Source organism: Megascapheus bottae, chromosome X, assembly GCF_031878675.1.
Source record: "Megascapheus bottae isolate mThoBot1 chromosome X, mThoBot2.hap1, whole genome shotgun sequence".
NCBI lineage: Eukaryota > Metazoa > Chordata > Mammalia > Rodentia > Geomyidae > Megascapheus > Megascapheus bottae.
The window spans coordinates 63,119,537-63,137,106 of NC_143547.1; the positions used below are offsets into that span (position 1 = coordinate 63,119,537).

Consider the following 17,570-nt stretch of genomic DNA (forward strand, 5'->3'; position numbering starts at 1 on the left):
TAAACAGGTTTTGTGGGTGATTTTGTGGACCATTATTAGGATTCTTATTTGCTACCTTATTTTATATCCTTTTATTTGTCTTGGACCCTTACTCTGTGACTGCCTTTATGATTGTTGGTAAGGAACCATCAGGCTGTCCTGCTGGTTTGTATATACTATACTAAGATCAGTACAGTGGCTTGCTGTATTATTATATGTACTTTCTGCTCAGTGGACTCCAATAGACAGGAGCCTACAGCAGTGTACATTATATATAATAATATGAGGAACTGTTCTCTGATTTCACATGTGAATTTCACTTTATATTATTCACTAGAAATCAGCATTTCATTGCTTATAAGGCATTGGTGTTCCTTAACAGTACCAAGAAAGTTTGTTACTATAATATGTGAGTATAATCAAGGCATGTTATGGAAGTAGCTGAGTCAATACAGCTAGCTCATAGATTTCCTGTGGCGTGACATGGATGTGACCTGAAATAATCTGAAATCTTATGGAAAACTGTCATAGCATGGCTGCCCATTTGTTTCTGTCTTATTAAATGCCTTACTTTTGGATATGAAGTGGGGAAACACTTCCAAACCAAACTAACATTTGAACTCTACTTTTTTCTTGGTGATATGTTCTTTCCATCTGTCTTTAACCCTTCAAGAAAGCTGGAGTAAGAACATTGTTCTATCATATTTATGTGTACTTCTCTGCCCCTCTGAGATTACAGGCAGAATTGTCATTTTTAATCTTTTCTCCACCAGTACTCCTATGAAATTCTTACATCCTCTTGTTACATAAGTGTATGTGCAATGAATAATATTAACATTATTATAAGGAATTATTCCTAGTAATTTCCTATCCAAGATTTGTAATGCTATTCTACATTGTCATCCCTAAGAGTAAATGTTTTCATATCATTGAACACATTTGTTGCTTTTTATACATTTCCTCTAAGTCAAATTTGGATCCATTCTGTAAACTTTTGAGATTCCTTATGATATTCTAACATGATACTCCTACATGAGGTGTACATTTTATTTCATGCTATATTTAATTCTACTTCAGAGGAAAAGTGTGGAATCTTGGTTTTTATTTAAAATTTTGGATTTACATCTTGTTTTTTACTTTTATTTTACATTGTTTTGGTATGTCCTAAGTTTTTCTGTTTTTGTTTTTTTCCTTGTTTCTTTGGGGTTTTTTGCCAGTCCTGGGGCTTTAACTCAGGACCTGAGCACTGTCCTTGGGCATTCCTTAAGGCTAGTGCTGTACCACTGGAGCCACAGCACCACTTCTGGCTTTTCTATATATGTGTTGCCAAGAAATTGAACCCAGGTCTTTGTGGATACTAGACAAGAATTTTACCTCGATGTCAAACTCCCTACCAGGTCCTTTGTTTTGTTATAAAAATGGATCCATTTTTTGTCATCCATTTTTTCATTTATGAAAAGTGTATACAAATCCAGCATGTTTATATTCTAAGTTATGTTTCAGTTTCTATTGTGTTTCTCCTCCAAATTTTTTTTGCCAGTCCTGGTCTTAAACTCAGGGTCTGAGCACTGGCTTTGGGTTTTCTTGGGGCTAGAGCTCTACCATTTGAGCCACAGCACCACTTCCGGCTTTTTCTATGTATGTGGTAGTGAGGAATCAAACCAGTGCCTTCATACATTCCAGGCAACACTCTCCAAGTAGGCCAAACACCCAGCCCCTTTTCTCCATCTTTTATACAAATGAAGTCAACTAATAATTTCAGATTTAGTATTTCATTTGAACAAACTGAAACTACTTGTTTATATTTAAGTAGTAAAAAGTTTCTTCATTTTCTCTTCTCTCAAATGGCAGGGAAAAAAAGAACAGTGATGACTTGAATAAATAAGTAAGCTGTCAATGAAAGCATAGGGCAATTATCATGATACCACTTTTACAAATGGTTTTGCTGTTTCACTGGTACAAAGTGGAATCTGCGTTTCCCAAAATAATGAGGGGAATATCATTTATGATTTTGGAAGCTAAATGTTCTTGAAAGTGTTCTTTAGGTCTGTTTCTCTAATTAAAAGATTTTAATAATTCCATAATATCATTTTCTTTTCATAAATTTTTAAATATTTATTGTGCATGGAACTGACGGTTTAGAAACAGAAATGGAAGCAAAATTATTCAGTCAGTGTTTTTAGAAATTAAGCTGATTTCATTCTGAATGCAGCATTCTTCAAAACTTGATGTTTTCCTTTACTTATTTTCTACTGATATGAATGAAGTATACCATCTTCTGTATAATATGCTGAAAGACACTGCTGCTGAAACTTATTTTCTATCCATTCTGCAACATTTTTTGCTGATCAGAAATGATTACTATATCAGGTAAGAGGCTGTTCTGGGAATGGCGTACTTTGAATTAAATTGATCTACATGAAAATTAACAATTCAATGTGACCTAGATAATATTCATACACATTTTCATACTTTTGTATAGCATTAAAAATTCATTTATTTTTAATTTGTGTAGCCAAGCCAGAAAACTATCTGTAACAGATAATGATAACACAGAACAACATTGACTATTATAGAATATTTTCTGTCTTTCATATCTTAATATGTAGTTATTTTCTTTTTTGTTTTTTTAAGTAAAAATGTGATCTTAGTCTCTAATAAAATAATATAGCCCTGTAATGTAACTTTTCAACATAAAGAAGTGCATAAATATCACATGGAGTTTAAAGTTTTAGAATTTGCTAATGGGGAATATATCTGAGAACTGGAAAGTTATGGAAGATTTCTTGGTGACTAAAATTATGCATCGAGTGTTGACCAGGGCATTGTATTTAACTCTTCCTCATATGCTAATTAGCATCAAATTCTGACAACCTAGTTTTTCTGATTTCTTCAAACCTGTTTGATTACAGGGAAGTGTAACAAAATGATAACACTCAAACAATATTGATCATCATTAATAATTCAGGCCATCGCAATAATCTGATGAACATCCTATTACAGAGACACAGAAGATTGTTAAAAAATTAATTTATATGTTGTTTGGGGGAAGGAAAAATAATGGTTAAAAAAAGATTTTTGTGTTTTAAATTACACACATCAGGAAGCCCGAAGGGTACTTACTTAACTGGGGGAAACGTTTGTATGACGCTCCCCTATTCCTTAGTAAGTATCAATAAATGAGCAATTACTTACAAATGGCTTCCTTTTGATCCTAAGAGCATCCCTGATAGGTAGAAGTGTGTGAAACTATTTTATTCTACTTGTGGATGACTAGCCTGGCCTCAAAGGGAACTGTTTCATTTTCCATATTCACCCAAAGAATTACTGACTGAACTGTGATGAGGATACATATTATTTCCCTTAAATGTGATGCTGATTTGACTCGTGGACTCTTTTAATCTTAGACTCTTAATCCTAAAGCTAGCCCTATGATTGAAGACATAGAAGAGCAATTCCAATTTGTTTAGTTTATTTTCAAACTTTACTAGGTTGGCAAGCTATATTTATGAGATACCTATATCATGACTTATCTACAGTGGTCCTTCTTATGTAGTTTTCTCTGTTGAATTTATTAGTCTATGACAGATATTATGTCTTCCCAAGATTTTCATGAAAAAAGGGGCTTAAAAACCAAACAACGTTTGAAATGTATGAATGATCATTTTTAAGACCATGATTACCTTGATAGGCCTTCAGACCTAAGGTATGTTTTAAAATTTTTGACACTTTAAACACATTGCCACTATCATTATGTGTATTATGTATCTATGGTTTTATAAAATGAAATTTTAAATGTAGGTTGCATAGATATTTGAAGTAATCTGTAACTTAAATACATTAGTACAGTTTTGTAAGCTGTTATAGCTAGCCATCCTGAGCATAAGTGCTGTAAGTTATTAGTAAGACATTGCTTGCCAAGAGACTCATTGCTTGTTTTGAGAACTTTTGGATATGGAAAATATTCAACTTTCGAAACAATAGTTTCAATGGATGGATAAAGTTGATAGTAATCCTTGAACATGAATCCTTGCAGATTAGAACATAAACGCACTAAATATTTGCAGTGTATTAAATCACAATAACTTTAGTGACATACCATCCATACTATCCTTGGATATGTTTTTACAAGTGAATATAATGACTTGAGGGAGATTTTTCAATAGTACTACAACAAAATTTACTTATTTGAGAATACTGAATCGTTCCTACTAGACTTGCTCTGCATAGGTACAAAATCATTAACAATTCTTTCCTATTTTTCAGGCCCCAGTATTATAAAATAATTGAGGAGTGTGTTTCACAGATTGTACTGCACTGCAGTGGTATGGACCCGGACTTCAAGTATAGGCAAAGATTAGATGTTGATTTCACTCATTTGATAGGTATGCAATGATTATAGTCCTTATGGTCAGTTGTGTTTTATACCATCTGTCTAGTAGACATTTTCTTAAAAATTGGCTTCTCAGTAAACTTCTATTGCTTCCTTGTACATCCCTGTGTTCATTGTGACTCAATTCTTACTCATTTTTAATAATGAGCCTAAGCGTTCTGCCTGTGTCATCATACATATTACCCTACTTGATAAACTTCAACACTACTGAAGTTAATTTACACTCAGATTCACATCAAAATTAGATAATATTATAGACGTGTGTTTCCCCTTTAGTATTCTTAATTCTGAAATGATTTAATTCATGTTATTCTGGCAACTAAGAGGTTTTGTTTAAATAATGGATGTTGTATATACAGTACGATCTCATTGATGGTACAGCCAGATTATTCTTCTCAAGATTGTAAAAAAGAAATACGTTATTTCAGCAACTTGAAAGTAGATCAGTTTGTATTTTTAGAGACCTTTGAGCTAGGGAAGATGAATTTGATATGATCTTATTTTTTCCCTTGGGTTGCTAAGGAAATGTCCTTATATTGTTACTGGTAAGTTCCTAGAACACTATTAATTAGGATGGGAAGCTTAAGTAGAATTGGGAAAAACATTATGCTATACGGGTTTGCATACTAAAGGTGTTCTACTTATAATCAAAATAATCATTACTATGATTCTGACATTCACTTTACTCTAAAAAAGTAAAGTTACAGCTATTGAATACCAATTACATATTGTTTTTCACTCCATTGCACAGGATAGGTTTGCCATATTATTCTGTACTTTATATTTCTCTGTCCATGTCTATGCTGATATTATTCAATGGAGCGTTATTGTTATGAGAATTTTGTCTATTAATCTTCAAAATACAGCCCTTAAAAATGTTTGTATAATGCTCTACTTCGTGAACTGTCATCTACATTAGGTTTTCTTTTCATTACTACCCATCTTAATTGGTTTCAGGTTTTGACAATTATAAATTAAACTTCTGTAAACAATCTTTTAGATGAATGTGACTTTTTCCTCATTATTTTCTTAGGGTTTACTGCTGTAAGTTTGTGTATAAAATTTGAAAGGCCAAATTCTTTAAAGCCAGCATATCTTATTTGATATCACCAGCAATGACTATAAATGCAAGTTTCACTTCATATTTTTAACTGAGAATGATTAACTGAATAGTTTGTTTTGTATTTCGTGGAGGGAATGATAAGGAGACTTTTCCATTAGAGGCCCTAGTTAACTCTCATTCTATACTGTTCATTTTTGCTAGCTCTATTGTACTTCACTAGGCATTTGCTTTGCATGTTGTATGCCAGGTACTTATGATTGTATGCTGCTAATCAAAAGTATTGATGAGAAATAAAGGGCCAAATGGAAGAGAGTATCTAGAATCAAAATACAAACTGTTTGGCCTAGTGGTAGAGTGCTTGCCTAGCATGCACGAAGACCCGGGTTCAATTCCTCGGTACCACATACATAGAAAAAAGCCAGAAATGGTGCTGAGGCTCAAGTGGTAGAGCTCTAACCTTGAAAAAGTCCAAGGACAGTGCTCAGGCCCTGAGCTCAAGCCCATGACTGGCAAAAAAAATACATACCATCTGTATGGAATAGTAGCTGGCAGCCATTCTTCGGTTGAAATCTCATGCCATAATTTTTGATTGCATAGATTCCTGTGTGAACAAGGCAAAAGTTGAAGAAAGTGAACAAAAAGCTGCCGAATTTTCAAAAAAGGTAAGATAAAGAATATTAGCTATAACTATTAAATCAGCAATATAATCACTGTGCATATTCTCACTTTGTCTTTATATGAGACCTTATAGTGATTCATCCCAAACCACAGAATAATTATGCTCTAATGAAAGCAAGTTATCACTGTTCTCTCTTCATTCCCTATAGTGCCATGTAAGAAGACACCTCGCCTACACACTATATTACAATAACAATGACAAACCAAAGATAATTTGATAGAATTGAAAAAGCAGAGTTCAAAATAACTAAAAGAAAAAAGAAAATCAAAAGAACTATTTGGGGTGGAGCCATAGCTCATCTGGTAGAACTCCAGCTAAACATCATTTGATACTGAGATAGAGGTCTGATCTTTCAAAAAAAAAAAGAAAAGAAAAGGGAAAAAAACAGAAGAGAAGAAATAACCAAAATAAGTTCCCACATTGCTTTTTTGTAGCCTGAACTTGTATTAGATAGGTCTCTGGTGACCTCATCTTAGAAGCTATGATCTTAAATAGGAAGTTGAATGGTTCATCCTGTTGCTTTGCTCTCTCCATTTTTGACTTATTTGTTGTTTAAATGAAGTTCTTACTTCAAGTAGGCTTGTTGGAACTTCTGAAGTTCCTCTTTTCTCTGTGTATATAAATGCCTTTGAGTAAATGCTAGGTTAAACATACCTTAGGTTTATGTATGTGTTTTACAAGAGATTGAGTTAAACACTCCTTTTATTCCTCTCTTTAATTTTTACTTTTGTCCTATATCTTATTAAATGTTAGTATAGTATTTCTCTTCTGCTGGGTGCACACAGAAGTACTGACACACAACTCTGAAAACTCTGGAGTTTTTAGTCTTCTGACAGCATGATAAACTGCTTACATATTACTGTCTCTTCAAAGTTATAACTTACCTTGAAGATTAGATAATCACTTTTGCTATCACTCTGGAAATTATAGAGTTACTTCAGGGCATCTGGAGAAATGTCTTTGCTCTTTCAGTTCGTAGAATAGATTTTAAGAGATTGAGCTTTGGGTATAATATTTGTGTGAAGCTGTCATTTTACTGGTGAAAGAAAATGCATGCTTTTTATTAACAGACATTTATATTTCTAATGTTTCAGTTTTAAATACAACTCTCAGAATTTCCTCTGAGAAAATATCAGTATCTCCTTAATTTTTGAATACTCCAGTGCACACCAGAAGATTAGAGCCAATTGTGATTAAATCTAGTAACGCTTTTAGTAAACATACAATATGGATAAAGGAGTCCTAATTTTATGGAAAATTAATGTCAGTTTTTAATAGTGAAGTCTGATTACCAGTGATGTCTTCAGGTAATGTACTAGCAGCTACCTACCTGCAGTGTTTACAAAAGTGTCAAGAAATTTTAAATATTTTTAAGAAGGGAGAAGTAGGGATGAAGATGAGTGATGGAGTAGGTGAGTTTGATGAAATAATTGTTATGTACCCGTATGTATGTATGTATGTATGTATGTATGAATGTATGTGTCTATCTCTTATCATTACTCCCTATAAACAGTAGCCACCACATGAGAATATTTAAAAAATGTATCAGAATGAGATGAGTTATGTTTATGAACATATCATAGTAGTTGTATTAAACTTCAAGTAAGCTACATTTTCTTTTAGGATTTTAGTTTCATATTTGCCAAAATGTAGATTTATGAGAACAACTTGCAGATGACATATTTCAGGTTTTTGTGATGCATATTCTATATTTTTAAAGCAGAGGCAACATGTACCTGTTTTCAAATGTGCAACCCACAGGGAAAATTTATGTGCAATGTGGTTGTGTTGGGCCATACTTGAATATCGCACAGGAAAAGTGAACTTTGGAAGGTGGGATGGGAATGTAAATTCACATGCACCTTAACATGTACAATAATGAAGTTGAAGACATTCACAATGTAGGATCTCTGTAGTTTAGATCATTTTGAAATTTCAAGATATTAGAGATTATTTGCAGCAGTCTTTGTGGAATAGCAACATTGTCCAGGAATTTAAGTAGAGATATGTGAAAGCCTTACTAAATAGTACTTCCAGTTTGACCTAAGTACTGTCCTCAGACAGTTTTCCTTGTTCCTCGTAACATGAGAATAATATTTCGAAATTTCTAAAGGTCAAGTCTCCTATGAGGATGAATATTTTTTAACAGTGAAAATTGTTCTGCTTTGTTCTACAAACTATAAAGACAGGTTTGGACAGTAAGATATGTGAGTTTAAGAAACAGTGAAAACATTGTTGGAATAATGTGCAGATCTCTGCAATGTCTTGAGGTAACATTGACAATAAAAGACAAAATGTTTTGTAGCTGGACATGCACAGTATTCACTGTAATTGTGCTGGCCACTTGGCCTGCTTAGAGCTTGGGCAGTGGCAATAGTTAGGAGAAGATGTAGAAAATGATTGTTCACCATTTAGTCTCTGGTTTCCTACACTGTATTTTCACCACTCACTTTCATCTATTTTATTTATTTAAAAGAATAAATAAATAAAAAAGTTATTCTCTTTTTTTAAAATTTTTTATTGTAATTAATAAAAGGGTTACATGATATTTGCTAGATAGAAGGTGCATTAATTCACATACATTGATACCCTTTCACATGTCTTGGTACCCATTAACCTCCCCCCACCCCCCCCCACCCGTCTTGGTTTTCCCCCCTTCCCTATCAAATTTTAAATAACCAAATACAAATAAATTCAATATATCAGATAACAAAGTGAGATACTGTAACAATATGAGATACCCAAGGGACAGCAAAGGAGCTGAAAGACAACATATTACATTAAGGACAACAATCATTCATTATATGGCTTTTGTTTCAATATCCTGGAGGTCCATAAGCATGATTAAGTAATTGTGCAAAGGTGTTATACAAGTCAGGTTATGAGTATGTATCTTGTCCAGTATTACCCTCTCCATAGTTCTTGCCCCATTTCTCCCTCCACCATCTTAAAAAAATCACTTTGAGGGGCTGGTGGTTTAGCCTAGTGGTAGAGTGTTTGCCTAGGATGCACAAAGACCCGGGTTTGATTCTTCGGTACCCCACATACATAGCAAAAAGCTGGAAATGGTGCTGAGGCTCAAGTGGTAGAGCACTAGCCTTGCGAAAGTCCAAGGGTAGTGCTCAAGCCCTGAGCTCAAGCCCAGGACTGGCAATAAAAATCATTTTGAAAGTGAATTTTGATTATCTGTCTTCAGAGAACATCAATCAATGTATATCATTTTGTTGTGAGATTTTGTGGAACATAGCTTTTTGATGCTACACAATTAGGATTACAATAGAAACATTCTAGTTTGTGTTAATATAACTCATTTGTGCCTTCTGAAAGTTTAATCTCTTCAGGATTAAATATAATTTGGGAGATGAAACATCTTGGCCGGGTATTTTTGAATTTCAAGTTCCAGTGCACTCAGTGTAAAAGTATAGGATGAAGGATTAGTATAGACTCTACAATCATATTTTAATAATACAACAGAAAAAGTGCTTATTATATTTGAAATACATTTCTCAGTGTACCTATTTTTTTGAAAAGCAAAATAAGTTTGCTTATCGTGGATGGGTGAAGAATATTCTCTCTGCTATCCTTCCCATTAGCAACAGAAGGAGTTCCTTGCTAAAGTGAATACTTTTGTGAAAATTGTCAATAGTTCTTTCAGAGTGATTCAGAGACTCAGCTAATCACTCTATTCATCTCATTTACCATATAATGTTAAAAGCTGTCTCACCAGTATATTCTTAACTGTACATTTATGATGTTGGTCATTGCAGTTTGATGAGGAATTCACAGCTCGACAGGAAGCACAGGCTGAGCTTCAGAAAAAAGAGGAAAAAATCAAAGAACTCGAAACAGAAATCCAGCAACTTCGAACCCAGGTAATGAAATAAGACTTTATTTCATGCCTTAGTAAATTGGATGGTAGAAAATTATCTTTTTGGATAGAAAGAAAATTGTGAGCATAAACTGACTATTTTTGACTGTTCTCATTTTATTGAAGTAACTATAGATTTGATTTTCTGGGACAGTATATCATTTTAATGTTTAGGAAAAATAAAGCATTAGTTGCTCAAACTGTCCTAAATATTTTAGCAGAATATATAATATAAGCGAAAATGTTTTGGGGATAAAAATTTCATGTGAAAAATTGGGTGCATAGTATTTTATTCCAAAAAGAATATGAAAATGTTCATTAATTTCAATTATCTCAAAAGCTTTTTCAGATCTCTTTTAAATCTAAACTACTGCCATCTGAAAATCAGGCTTTTTAGATTTTACCTTGGATGAAAAGCTAGTATATGCATTTGAAATCTTAATTAGAGTATCTAAACTTAGGAATCAGTTGAGTACCTTCCTCAACATGCTGTATGTCTTAAATGAATATTAAGAAACTAAAGAGAGTAAGATAATATAGTGAATGCTCCTCAGGGGTGGTTGATTTATTACACCTTTTTCCATCAGTGTACTCAAAATTTATTTAGTGGTAGCCTTTTCCTGCCTGTAGCCTGGTTTATTTATCCACAATTTTTTTTATCATTTCCTTGTATCAGGTGATTTCCCCCTCTTAAATGTTTGAGAACTCAGTTTCACTTTAGTTTATTGGCATCCCCTCCATGATAAAATTCCCTCATGTTCTGTCCTCAGTTTTTTTCCTTTTCTTCATATATCCTGACACAAACATCCCATTTGGTGTCATACAGTGAAATATCACTTTTTAGTAAGTGTCAAGTCTTGTGAGTCTGTCTTCCATTTCTAGCTATCCCCATAGGAATGTTATGCTTCATGTTGAAATCAAAGCTATATATTTTTCTTCCCTTCTTCTTCACAACAGATCCTGATCTCCATTTCTTTTACACTGAATTTTGTATGTTCTTTACCTTTCCTCTGTCTTTTCTGACAAATCAAGTTTATCACTTTCATGAATATTAATTGTCTGACCTTTCCCCTTTTATTTCAAACCTAGAATCCCTGAAACTTACTCCCATTACACATTGATTTTTTTTGCTATACTTGGTGCTTGAAATCAGGGTCTACGCTCTGTCTCTGAGCCTCCCTCTGCTCAAGACTAGTGCCCTACTTCTTATGCCACAGCTCAACTTCTCAACCCATTCCATTACACTTTGCCTGGACTTACAATAGATACTTTTCTTCTTATCTCTTTATTCTCATATTCATCCTTTATGTGAGAGGAAATTAATCTTTGTAAAAACTGTATCAGTACTCTAGGTTTCAATATGTCTAGTGGTTGTCTGTTACTGAATTAAATCTCTTTGCCAGGAATTTTCAGACCTTTGGCATTGGCTTCTTTATGGATACTTTGTAGCATGGGCTCTGATTGCAATCTCTTCTGCAGCTGAGTTATATTTTCTTCTACATGTCTACAATTACTGGTTGTATACTTTTCCTTGTATTGATATTTCCTATACATTAGGGATTTACATTAATCCCCATATTGAATAGATCTGAAATTATCTCTTGGATCTTTATAATACTTAGTGATATTGAAGAGTTTTAGATGATATACCCTGAAAAAGCTGATTGCTGATGAGCTGGTGTCTAGTGCCTGTAATTTTAGCTACTCAGGAAGCTGAAATCTGAGATGTAATTATTGAAATTTAAAGCCTTCTGGGGATGAAAAATTCCTGAGACACTTAGCTCAAAAAAATCATAAAGTTGGAAATGGAGGTGTTGCTCAAGTGGTAGAGTGTCAGCCTTGAGGAACAATGTCAAGGAAGGGTACCCATCACTGTATCCAAGCCCCAGTGCTGGCACATATGCATGAAAGAGCCTATTCCTTGTATAACATTTTAAGGGTTTTTTTTGATGACAAAAATGTTTATGTCCCAACAACTATTAGTATCTGCTGGAAACAGACATTTTATCTATTGGAGAAAGGCTCACTCTTGCTCATCTATGCACATTAAACGTTCCCTTTAAAACTGAAGCTCTAGCCTTCCACTGGAGTCCTAATTTTAAATACCAACATTTTGCAGTAGTATACATTTCATAGGAAATATTTAATAAAGCTAAACATTTGACTGATGTTATGTATTTTTTACCATCTTGTAATTTAGATTTTGCTGCCTGTTAATAAAAATATTGGAGAAATTTCACCTTTCAAAATACTCAGAAAATGCATGCAAATGCAGAACCTATAGAGTAAATTACTAATTTCCTAAATTTTAACCATTTTTAGTTTCTTTAATTTCAGCCAAGACCATTAAGGTCAGACCCTTAATGTTCTCTTATTATTCATGAAGTTAAAAGACCTTTTAATGTCTAATATTTCCTGATCTCAGAATATAATATCTTTCTAGCAAAGGATTTTCTTTTAAGTATTACAAAGACTTTACTTCAATATTTTATATATATCCATGCATATTCACATTTATAAATAAATTTTGGTCATTATACAGTGAATATTAGTGGAAACATTTCCATGATCAAATCTGCTTAGTAATATAACTTAAATTGATTATTTTCCAATATGTGCTTTAGTTTCTTTATTTGGCAGAGATATTTGTAAGTTAGCTCATTTCAATATTTCAACCTGAAAATTCATTTTAATGAAGTTAGAAGGAGTTCATACAAATAAAAATAAAATACTAAGAAATTTCTTTTTGAAACCTTTCATTCAGTTAATCAAATGTAATATTTTGGTTACAAAGGAAGTATGTTCTAAAAGATAGCTACCTTTGTATTCATTTTTCCTTTTTTTAACAGACACTATTGAAACAGTGATAAGCAGGGCGGTAACAGTTACATAACTAACTTTTGTTATTGTTGTTATGCTTTGTGGAGCTAGAACTCAGAGTCTGGAAACTATCCATAAGACTAGTGCTCTATTACTTTGAGCCACAGCACCAGTTTCGGTTTTCTGGTGGTTAATTGGAGTTAAGCATCTCATGGACTTTTCTATCCAGGCTAGCTGTGAACTACAGTCCTCATATCTCAGCCTCCTGAGTAGCTAGTATTACAGGCTTAAGGTTCTGGCACTGGGCACGAGCACATTTTCTTTTTAATGCAGCTCTTTTCTTTTATTGTGAAGGTGATGTACTGAGAGATTACAGTTACATTAGTAAGATAATGAGTACATTTCTTTTCAGTGTTACCATCTCCTTGTTTTCTCCCACTTTCTTTTTTTTCCCATATATTTTTTATTGTAATTAATAGAGGGGTTACATTACATTCTCCAGATGGACAGTGCATTACTTCACATACATTGATACCCTTTCTCATGTCTTGGTCTCCATTTCCCTCCCCCTACACCCACCCACATCTTGTTTTTCCCCTTTTCCTATCCAATTTCAAATAACCAAATAGCATATAGCCAATATATCAGATAACAAAGTGAAATACTGTAACAATATGAGATAACCAAGGGACAGCAAAAGAGATGAGAGATAACATAGTATATAAAGGAAAACAATCACTCATTATATGGCTTTTGTTTCTGTATCCTAGAGGTCCTTTCAATTAGCGTCATAGTGTATGGCCTTATGTATCTAGATTTTGCTCTATTGTAAATCTCTGCTAGAAGAGTCCAAGGTTTCTACTGATTATGGCAAATGAGGAAAACCATTGAGCCTATGTTCCTTTGAGTCTGGCTTACTACACTTAATATGATTTTTTCTAAGTCTTTCCATTTCCTTAGAAATGGGGAGATGTCGTTCTTTCTGACAGCAGCATAGAATTCCATTGTGTATAAATACCATATCTTGTTGATCCACTCATCAACTGAGGGACATCTGATTTGGTTCCATATCTTTGCTATGGTAAATAGGAGCAAATTTGTTTTTTTTTCTAAATATTTTTATTGTAATTAATAGAAGGGTTACATTATATTTGCCAGATAGAAGGTACATTAATTCACATACATTGATACCCTCTCTCATGTTTAGTCCCCATTTCCCTCCCCCCACCCCCACCCCTCATCTTGTTTTCCCCCCTTCCCTATCCAATTTCAAATAACTAAATTGAAATATATCCATTATATCCGATAACAAAGTGAGATACTGTAACAATATGAGATAACCAAGGGACAGCAAAAAAGATGAGAGATAACATAGTACATTAAGGTCAACAATCACTCATATTAAGTGAATTAAGCCAGACTTAAAGGAACATAGGCTCAATGGTTTCCTTCATTTGTCATAATCAGTGGAAACCCTGAGCTCTTTTAGCAGAGATTTGCAGTAGAGCAAAACCTAGATACATAAGGCCATATAGTATGACACTAAATGAAAGGACCTGTAGGATATAGAAACAAGAGCACATTTGTTTTTAAACACTGCTACCCCATTCCTCATTTTATCCTACTCATCCCTATGGCCCTTTGTATCCAAGTTGTAAGGTTCATGGCCAATATGGTGTCAAACAATTATCACTGTTGCATTAGTTCATCTTTTGTCCTGCTGTTTCTGTGATTCCCTATTCCTTCCTAGTGTATTCATTTTTCAAAATGACCTTATGATTAGTAACTCTGTATGAAAATTGATTTATTCATTAAAAAATAATTTAAATGGAATAAAATATTTTCCAGTGATATTGGGGAACAAACTTAATCTTTCCATGCCAGTAAAATAACATTTTCTCCTCAGAATTTAATTCTTTTCTTAACAAATGATGCATTTTCATAAATATGTCAGTATACAATGAATCTTATGCTATTTTGGGACGAAGGCCCCAAATCTGCAAAGAAGTGCATTCAAATCTTAATCACATCTCTGACTGTGCCACTTTTGATTAGTCATTAACATTGTTGTACCTATTCTTTTCTCATCTATTAACTCTGAGGTGAAGGTTAGCTCAATGTGCCCCATCTACATTACAGCATTTATATAAAGTTTAAAAAGAAACAAAAAATGTAAAAATTTTGATAAGCATATATTACTATGTAGATAGAGGGTATTTAGTATTAATTATTGGCATTAGGAGACAGCTAGGTCAGTGGTGCTGTGAAACACTCCTGTGTAAAGATAATTAGCCCCCAAGGGGTTTGAATCCATGACCTTGTTCTAATTATTCTTTACTTAATCAAAATAGCCCAACAGGCACAAGCTGTATATATTTCTTCTTTGAACCTATTTATAATGTCCAATTTTCATTGTTTTTGATAAATATGTCACAACATCTTAGCAGTTGTCAACTTCTAGCATTAAGATACTTGCAGTAATCACTGTCCCATGTATGATATTTAGGAAATGTCCTTTTCATGATATCTTTTTTTTTGCCAGTCCTGGGGCTTAAATTCAGGGTCTGAACACTGTCCTTGGGCTTTCACAAGGCTCACGCTCTACCACTTGAGCCACAGCAACACTTCCAGCCTTTTCTATGTATTTGGTACTAAGGAATCGAACCTGGGTTCATGCTAGGCAAGCATTCCACTACTAGGCCAAATTCCCGAACCTCCATAATCTCTTAATGCAATACCTATCAATGTATTTCTTTCTGTCACATTTTCTTATAGACATTTAAGCTTGGCTCATTTCTGTTTCAGATATCCTCTGGTTCATCTGGAACTACAGGACATCCCCCAGCTCCCCCCTTGCCTGGTGCTGGGCCATGTTTACCACCACCTCCACCCCCACCTCTACCTGGAATAGGTCCTCCATTACCTCCTGGAATGCCTGGTATTCCACCACCACCACCACCACCACCACCACCACCACCACCTTTGTTTGGGGGTCCTCCTCCTCCACCACCACCCCCTGGTGGAATGTCCCTGAGTCTACCTTATGGAATGAAGCATAAAAAAGTCTATAAGCCAGAAGTATCCATGAAGAGAATCAACTGGTCAAAGGTACTATTTAATCACTATTTTATTTTGCCTTTTTTAGTCATGGATAACCATTAATATATGAAAAGTGTGTTCCTATGTGTAAGTGTTTGAGATGTTGATTGCTGACTATATTTCGTTCTTCTGTGAGATCTCCCTTCATGTTTATCATTCAATCTGTTACCCAGATAACATGAGCTATATCCCTGCCTCCAAAATATTTAGGAAGGCAAAAGGAAAATTAAAATCCTATAGAGACTAATGTAGGAAATATGCAACCAAGTGAATTCTTTTAACACGATTTAAGTTAATTACTGTAGTGTGTGTGTGTGTGTGTGTGTGTATGTGTGTGTATGTGTGTGTGTGTGTTGGTTCTTAGGCTTGAACTCAGGGCTTGGTTTGTGTCTCTCAGCTAGTGCTGTACCATTTGAGCCACAGTTATACTCTGAGCATTTTTGGTAGGAGTGAATTGAAGATATGAGTCTCATGGATTTTCATACCACAGTTGGCTTTGAAATGTTATCCTCAGCTTTCAGTCTCCTGAGAAATTAGATATGGGACCGAACCACTGGTGCCTGGCTAGTAGTATAATTTATATATATTAAGATATTTATATGTATAATGGACTAAGATTATAACATAACCTTGTTTTTGTTAATGAACCTTGCTGTCTTAGAGAAGTTTACTTTCATAGTGCTTCTGTTTTTCATGTTAAGCTTTTAATTATGTAACAACATTCAGCATTCATATAAATTGTTTTTCAGTGAGTATGCTGTATGAAAATCCTTTCCATTGAATGTTTTTCTTTGTTTATATTATCAAACAATATTGTTTTTAAAAAAACTTATTACAGAAGCATGGCACTGTGGCTCATGCCTATAATTCTAGGTAATCTGGAGACTGAGATCTGAGAATTGTGGTTCAATTCCATGAGACTCATCTTCAGTTAACCACCAGAAAATCGGAACTGGCATCGTGGCTCAAGGGGTAGGGCAGTAGGCTTCGAGCTGAAGAGCTCAGAAACAGTGCCCAGGCCCAGAGTTCAAGCCCTAGCACCGACCAATTATTCTTTTCAATGTTACTACAGAAATTTTCTAAGTCCTTATTCATCTCTGTGAGTTTCTCTTCTAATGGAAAAACCTGCGTCATTAATTTTTGACATATACATGGTTTCAGATTGTGGTTACTTTAAATTAAGCATAATCCACTAAATACAAGAACTATATTTTGTTGGTTCACTTCACTATGTATGTAAGTGTAATGAGACATTTTGTGTTTGAACACATGTTGTCATGGTCTTTACAGGCCACAAAAGCACCATGTTGCCATGAAGACAAACAGTTCTCTGAAAAAATATGTTTTACATTTAAATCCTAGCTCTAGCATCTATTAGTTTGTGAATCTTCTTTTAAATTTGGTAATACTAATAGGTCCTGTATTAAAGAACTATTGTTAGGCTTAGGGGAATTAATGTGTCCAACTCATTTAGAAGAATACTGTGTAGAGCATGAAATATTATGTTTATTGTCTTAAACTTGGTCAAGGAGGATGGGTAATTAACTTTTCTGAGTCTCAGCTTTCCATTTTAAAAAGTAATCTAAAACCAAAGATAATGTATATGAGTTGAAGAGGATTTTTTAAATTATTTCCAAGATTTTATTTTCTGAGAAGAATATTTTAAATG

At 34.0% G+C, this 17,570-nt stretch overlaps 1 protein-coding gene across 6 annotated transcripts in view; it reads left to right on the plus strand.

Annotated features, from left to right (window-relative positions):
- Window positions 1-17,570, plus strand: part of Diaph2 (diaphanous related formin 2) — an 809,447-nt gene that overhangs the window by 220,148 nt on the left and 571,729 nt on the right. For all 6 annotated transcript variants that reach the window (XM_090326172.1, XM_090326173.1, XM_090326169.1 and 3 more), the window contains 5 exons: window positions 2,233-2,349; window positions 4,246-4,364; window positions 6,033-6,097; window positions 9,882-9,986; window positions 15,608-15,910. In XM_090326172.1, coding sequence (XP_090182298.1) covers window positions 2,233-2,349; window positions 4,246-4,364; window positions 6,033-6,097; window positions 9,882-9,986; window positions 15,608-15,910 — 709 coding nt within the window. The remainder of the gene's footprint in view (window positions 1-2,232; window positions 2,350-4,245; window positions 4,365-6,032; window positions 6,098-9,881; window positions 9,987-15,607; window positions 15,911-17,570) is intronic.